Source organism: Neltuma alba, unplaced genomic scaffold, assembly GCF_004799145.2.
Source record: "Neltuma alba isolate B1F8T4 unplaced genomic scaffold, ASM479914v2 tig00011916_pilon, whole genome shotgun sequence".
NCBI lineage: Eukaryota > Viridiplantae > Streptophyta > Magnoliopsida > Fabales > Fabaceae > Neltuma > Neltuma alba.
In genome coordinates this window covers 685,468-692,909 of record NW_021636509.1, presented here as the reverse complement: position 1 = coordinate 692,909, position 7,442 = coordinate 685,468, and the positions used below count along the sequence as shown (strand labels likewise).

Here is a 7,442-nt window from a genome sequence, read left to right as displayed (position 1 = left end):
TAGTCATAGGACGAATGAGTATAAAAATATGTTTGGAATGTAATTTAGTAAAATAGTTGTCCTTATACGGAGTGATTTCAAAGTGCATATTTTCAATATGTGGGTCACTCATTTTCTATACAATGGGTGGGCACTAGTGTGATTTTAAGTATCAAGCATGGAAGATGGAATTCAGTTAAAGAAAATGAATTAATGATTTTGTTAAAGTACTCGAAACTCGCATATTTGGTGATTATGTCATTAAGGATAACTGTTTCAATGTCAGAATTGGGTTGTCTTCTTCAGCATGGAATTTGGTTAAAGAAAATGAATTAACGATTTTGTTAAAGTACTCGAAACTCGCATATTTGGTGATTATGTTATTAAGGATAACTGTTTCAATGTCAGAATTGGGTTGTCTTCTTCAGCAACGACCTCTTCTTTGGCATCGTTGATTGCCCAGGCTTTTCCCCCTTCTCTCCTTATGCTGATGTGGCTCTTATATGGCAGCTTATTCATGCCAGGTTGAATAACTCAGTTTGACTTATAGATGATAGGGATTAGGGGTGCACGTGGGCAGGGCTGGGCAGGGCTCGACCCCTGCCCGATGCCCAGCCCGAACTATGTGCGGGCCGCAAAATGCAGCTCGGTGCCCAGCCCTGCCCGTAGAAGCCCTAACCATTTTGGGCAGGGCATGGGCAGGGCGGGGCAGGGCGGGCTTCATTGCCCAAAAACCGATGTCCTGTTCAAATCATAAAAAAAAAACAACTTCATCCATATCTGAAAATCACATTACATAATTCTACATTTTAACACACCAAAATCATTCAAAAATAGTCCAAAATAAGTCTTAACAAATATCCAATTGAATAACATCAATAATCCATTCAAAACAAGATTCAATATTATAATTGGAGCCTAGAAAATTGAACAGTTTGCATCAATCTCCATAATTTCCCAAAAAGGATGGAACACCTGAAAAAAATACAAATAAAAATAACAAAGTTTAATATATTACAAAGTAAACAATAAAAAAAATATACTTCTAGATTTTAAAGGAAGCACCGATTCACCTTGCCAGCTTAACTAGTCATGTTTATAAAATGACCCTTCAATTACCAATAGCCATTAAATTCTCCCCTCCAGCTCCAGGTGTAGCAGAATCTAGGACAAAAAATCAAAGAACAATGACATTACAAATTATGAAGTAAAATATGAGTTATTGAGATTTGAGGGCAAAAAAATTACTAGCAAGTTGAAGGACATGTTCTGTTCATCAAAATTATCAAACTCCCGAAGCTTGTCAACAAATTCAGACATTGATAGCCCAGGTTGTAGCCAATTTTGGCTACAAATTAGTGCTTCTGTCATCTTAGAAGATAAAGAGCTTCTATAATGATCAACCACACGTCCTCCGGTGCTAAAGGCAGACTCAGAAGCCACTGTAGAAACTGGCATAGCCAATACATCTCGTGCCATGTGTGAGAGAATTCTATATTTTTCTGAATTAGCTTTCCACCATAACAATATGTCAAACTCAGCTGCAGAAGGGATTTCATCTCTCGAGTCAGTTGTTATATATCTATCTAACTCAGTTTGAGGATCTGTTGAGGTTCTTTGTTTCATAGATTCTAACCACTTATGACCTGGATCCTCTTCACCATCATCATCATCATCATCAAAAGAAGGCAATGATGTTGCACCTGCTGTGCTTGTGGAGGTAGTCCCTGAGTCAATAGAAACCCCAGCAGAGTACTCATTAAACAACCGATACAACAATCTTTAACCCTCTCCTTCATAATCAAGCATACTTCAGGATCAGCATAAAGAAGATCAAACATATGATTCACATATGCTAGTTTATACCGAGGGTCCAAAATGACAGCAACAAAAAGCAATGGATTCATATTGTCTGCTTGACCCCAATACTTGTCATACTTCACCTGCATGCTAGTGCTCATTTCTCTCAAGAAGCTATTAGCATTATTTGTGATATTTCTTTGCAGCATTTTCTGAACCCGAGCAATCTGGTGGAAACATTCATTTGCCGATACAGAAAGGGAGCTTGAAAATTTCAATGTTATGTCATAGAAGACCTTCAAGAATTTGATGAAAATCCGAGCATTATTCCAATCATCAGTAACAGGACCAGAAAAGCTATCTTGCTCACGCCTAGCAGAACTAGAAGCCCCACGCTCACGCCTAAAGCTTGAAGTGTTTGAGCTGAAGTATGAAATATAGTCATCATCTTCATCACGCATTCGCTCAAACACTTTTTGAAACTTCATTGCAGCTTCTAACATTAAGTATGTTGAATTCCATCGAGTGGATACATCAAGGCAAACAAGACTTTTAGTGTCTATTTTTTCAGCTTCAGCCCAAGCTTTGAATCTTAGGAAGCGTGAAGGAGAAGAACGAACATATCTCACAGCATTTCGAATGGCTTCAAAGCTGTCTTTCATTTCTTTAATACCTTCATTGACCACTAAATTTAGGACATGTGCACAACATCTTAATTGTAGATAATCACCATCACAAAGTAAGCCCTTCCAACTCCTCAAACGTCTCTTAAGATATCCCAAAGCTGAGTCATTAGCTGAGGCATTATCCACAGTGATAGTGAACACTTTCTCAATCTCCCAATCTAACAAGCATTGCTCAATGGTCCTCCCTATAGTATCACCTCTATGATTTTCAATCATAACAAAATTGAGAATTCTTTTGTGAAGCTTCCATTCATCATCAACAAAATGTGCTGTCAAGCATAGGTAATTGAAATTCTGATTTGATGTCCAGCAATCTGTGGTGAGACAAACACGTTTAGTACTCTGTTTCAAAAATTTCTTCAATACTTTAACTTCTCCAAGATATAATTGCCACACATCTCTTCCAATTGTTGTTCTTGATGGGACTGGAAAGCGAGGTTCAAACTCATTCAACAATTTCTTAAATGCAGGCTTCTCCACAATTCTAAATGGTTGCTCATCACAGATAATAAATTCAGCTAAAGCTCTTCTACATCGCTTCTCATCATATACATGTGTAACTAAAGATCTTCCTTGGCCACTAGTCTTGCCCGACAAAAGAGTTAACATAGATTGCTTTTTATCTGTAGTGGCTTTATGAGGGTTCTTTGAACATTTTGGGATATGCCTTAATAAAGAATTTGTCCCATGACGGTTTGGATCAGCTTTATAAGTAGTATGACAATACTTGCAAGCTGCTAAGTGAACTCCATTAGTTTCTTCTATTGGCAATCTAACAAAATATTCCCAAACCTCTGATGTGTGCTTAGTTTCTCTTGCCTTTCTCTTTGTACCCCTTTCATCAATACTTGTTTCCGGTGTGACAGAATTTGTTTGTGGGGGAGTAGGGGTAGGAGAAGGAGCAAGGGGAGGGAGGACAGGATGAGATGGAGGTTGAACAGGAACAATAGGGCTAGGGGCAGCAACTTCACTAGGTCTATTAGGATTTGGTGTTTGATTAGGTCCAATAGAGATTGGTGTTTGAAGAGGGGCTGAAGCAGCTTGAGACCCTCCACCAACAACCGGGGATGGTGATGTAATAGAAGTTTCATCGTCCATTGCAGCTGCAATATCATATGATTGAACCAATAGCAAGAAATTTAAAATGAATAGGAGCAGAATCAAATAGCAGAAATTTCAAATGAATCAAAGCAGAATCAAATAGCATTATATCATACAAACACAAGTGGAGACTGAAGAAATACTGTGAGAAATGAATCATGGCAAGAAATTTGAATTGATACAATAATATACTAATATAAAGTACAGCTCATGATATACCATTTGATTTAATTGATTCATTTAAAATGATTCTTCTATTCCAAATACTAAAACGAATTATTAAAAAAAAAATCGAGCAATGCTTGGAAACTAAAACGAACATGGCAGTAATTACATGAATTATTTTTGAATAGACACGGTAGAAGCAATGACCAAATACTTGGAAACTAAAATACTCTGCCACTAAAATCGAGCAATGCTTGGAAACTAAAATCGAGCAATGACCAAATACTCTGCCACTCATTTCACGGTAGAAGCACTGAAGCAGCAGAACCATAATTGAGTCATCTCAAATTCTTGCAAACTAAAATGAACATGGCATTACATCAGCTATTTTTTTTGAATAGACACGGCAGGCATGAGCTTGTAGATACAATTACAAAACACAGCATTAGATGTTGAATCTGAATATCTCATGCACCTCCATAGAAACAGCATTATATGAATTGTGAAACAGAAAATCAGAAATAATCCAAGCAGAATCAAATGGCACAATCAGGCGACTGAATCAAACCAGAATCAAATACAATCATATGTTACAGAGACATGCGTGGAGACTGGAGAAAGGAATCCGTGCTGTCGCAACTCACCGAGTGGAGATTGGAGCCGTGGAGCAACGAGTGACTGAGAGACGTGATGGTGGTTGAGGCGTTGAGCTGGAGTATTCGGCGAGCTTGAGATTGAAGAGACAGCGACCGAGAGATACTGAGAGACTACTCGATGAGCTTCAGATCGGAGAGACAGCAAGGTGAGGTGGGAGACTGGGAGAGACTACTCGGCGAGAGGCAAGATCCAGGCGAGCAACGACTCGTTCAGCTGGAGTATTCGGCGAGCTTCAGTCTTCGAATCAGAGACAGCAGTGAGCAGTCACAGCACGCGGAGGTGGGAGACTGCACTGGGAGGGAGCGACCGAGACCGAGACCGAGAGGCAGGGGAGCGACCAAGACCGAGAGGCAGGGGAGAGACCGAGAGTCCGAGTCTCCGAGACCGAGAGGCAGGGGAGCGTCGGAGCTACTCAGAACTGAAAGTCGGGGGGAGTAACCGTGTGCCGACTTGCCGCGTTGGGTAAATGGGTAGGGTTCTGAATTTCTGATGGAGTGATTAAAGGCGGACTGATGGAGTGGAGTGGACGAGTGGTCAGTGGCAGTGGAGAGTGGAAGTGAAAATAAAAAATAAAAAATAAAAACTTCCAAGCAGGGCCAAACGGGCAGGGCAGGGTACCCTGCCCGCCGCCCGGCCCTGCCCGTGTTGGGCCCTGCCCAAAAGTGTTCTTTTTTTGTTTGGGCTACATTTTTTCGGGCCGGGCCGGGCATTTTTTTCCCGGGCTCGGGCGGGCACACCGGGCATGCGGGCCCTATGAACACCCCTAATAGGGATACAATTTTTAAGTGGAGTACATGTTAAGAACTGAGTAAAAGAGTTAAAAGTTTAAATACACTGAGTCATAGTTAAGGAACTAAGTGAGTTAAAACTTGAAGGACCAAAAGATTAATTTTTTCAAAAGCTTAAGACACTATAATTACGTGAAATCCGAGGGGGAAATTAGTAGATTTGGAGAGAATTATAATGAGATCATAAGATTAAAAAAAATAATTACTTATAAGTCTTAATAACAAGTGAAGAATCATCATTTACTATTCTAAAACTTATCCTTCTCACTGAAATTTTTTAATAATTATATTGTTTTACTCAGGATTCAAAGCAGTTCTCCGATAGATTTTTCTAAGGCACCTACGAACATGATCTCATAAACAAGACGAGTACAATAATGGGAAACTGTAGATTTCATTTTCAGACTCTGTTCATTCACAGTAAAGTTAACGGACAATAACAATACCCCAATACAAGTTTTTCTCCCCTTTTTCGTATCAATCTGATCTTCATAAAGACAGTTCCAATAATCAGAACTGTTCACTACCAAAAAAGGAAGAACTGGACGAAAGGAAGAGAGATTGAAACGAAGTGGTTTATAGCCCAACAGAATCAACCTCCTCCACTTTTCTTCTTTTGATCTTCTGGTTCAAGAAGGTCTTGCAGCACCTGATCATCCAAACACTCAAACTCGAGAACTTGTCTTCCACTTGCATGACCATGAAAAGGTGAAGACGAAGACGACGACGAAGAAGCCGGAGAAGAAGAAGAAGATGCTAAATAGGGAGGATATGGTGGGGAGCCTCGTACTTGAGCATAGTATTCGTTGGGGAAATTAAGGATTGCAAGGTGTCCTCTCATGTCAAAGGCAGCTTTGTCATACGCTCTTGCTGCTTCTTCCGCCGTATCAAAAGTCCCAAGCCACTGCCTCGCCCCTTGCCTCGACGGATCCCTTATTTCCGCCGCGTACTTCCCCCACGGCCGCCTCCGGACTCCCCGGTAGTGGACCTCCTCCTTCCCCTTCTCTGTCTTGCCCGTGTGCTTATCCATGTTATGTATATGGCCTTCTTATTTAGAGTTTTGAAAGCAATGCTTATATAGGTAGCCTGAGTATATATACATGTGACACTTGTATTTCTGGGATGGGAGTGTTGTCCTTTAAATAACGAGATATGATTATATCGTACATGTGGGCGTTAGCAGCACAAAATCCAAGAAGAAATCGCATCCTAAGAGGCTAACCCCATCAGGAGGGAAAGTTACAGAATCTGCCAGCAAAGATTGGTCCGGGTAATAAAAAGTTAACTCCATGATATAAAGAAATTATAAGTCTTGACTTAACTCACTTAAATTTTTTATTATCAAAAGAAAAGGTGTAAACCCCATTTCTTACACGAATCTCCCCAATTAATGCGAGACTTATAATATTGGGTTCATTTTTTTAAAAATTTGGGATAATATAATTTTTGGTCTTTCAAGTTTGTTCTTATTTTGATTTTGGTCTCTTAAATTTTGGGCTGTAGGTTTTAGTTCTTCAACTTTTTTTTATTTTATTTTAGACATTGGTCTATATAATTCAATAAAAACTTAGATCATTTTGCTTATTAAAGAACAAAAATGTATGGTTTGAAATTTGAGGAACTAAAACCAAAATAAGGATAAATTTAAGGAACCAAAATGATATTAACGCCAAAAATTTAAAATGGGGTATTTACTAATGTACGGTTTGGAAATAACGTGCCTTTCTATCTTTTATATCTCCTATAATGATTGATGTAATTGATATAATATATACACTACACTGAAGTAAAAAATTACTGCGCCTGTATCTCTCATTGGAAGAATTAGAATGTGACATAAATTGATCAAGACTTGTTGCTTCTTCCCAGAAGTTGGATCATCTCAATACAAATAAACTTGATATATTCTTCGATTATGCCTACGTTTTTTCATCAAAAAAACGTAAATCATGACAAGAACAAAAGTATATATATGGAGGAGACAAATCTTTCTATCACAAATCTCATGCAACATGGCAAAATCTCTTACACTGTATATATTCCATCAAACTCAGAATCCTTCATAGCTCTCTCTTACGCTACATATATATAGTGTGTGCCACTACTAACATTAAGTTTCTGTTCTGTGTCTCAAGGGTATCTATTTGCGTCTATATATATATAGATCTATCTTTTTAATATATGCTGGTATATATTTTGATTGTGTTATTAATTTACATTTGGGAATATTGAAAAAACTTTTGTTGAGTCATTTTAATAAAAAAAA

The 7,442-nt window shown here is 38.7% G+C and overlaps 1 protein-coding gene and 1 long non-coding RNA gene across 2 annotated transcripts; both read right to left on the bottom strand.

Moving 5' to 3' along the window:
- Positions 1 to 891: 891 nt before the first annotated feature.
- On the bottom strand, positions 892 to 1,248 carry LOC114719449 (uncharacterized). The gene is made up of 3 exons (XR_003737908.1): positions 1,228 to 1,248; positions 1,053 to 1,143; positions 892 to 954 (listed from the first exon to the last, which is right to left on the bottom strand). It is a non-coding gene; the product is annotated as an uncharacterized LOC114719449 (long non-coding RNA).
- Positions 1,249 to 5,647: 4,399 nt separating this feature from the next.
- LOC114719476 (ethylene-responsive transcription factor ERF098-like) lies at positions 5,648 to 6,206 on the bottom strand. Its single transcript, XM_028904987.1, has 2 exons — positions 5,774 to 6,206; positions 5,648 to 5,658 (listed from the first exon to the last, which is right to left on the bottom strand). Exons 1-2 carry the CDS (start codon positions 6,204 to 6,206, stop codon positions 5,654 to 5,656), a joined length of 438 nt encoding a protein of 145 aa, XP_028760820.1. The 3' UTR covers positions 5,648 to 5,653.
- Positions 6,207 to 7,442: the final 1,236 nt, after the last annotated feature.

Bases quoted from the DNA above. Each gene is read 5' to 3' on its own strand.
- LOC114719476 (XM_028904987.1), bottom strand. From the start codon at position 6,206: ATGGATAAGCACACGGGCAAGACAGAGAAGGGGAAGGAGGAGGTCCAC.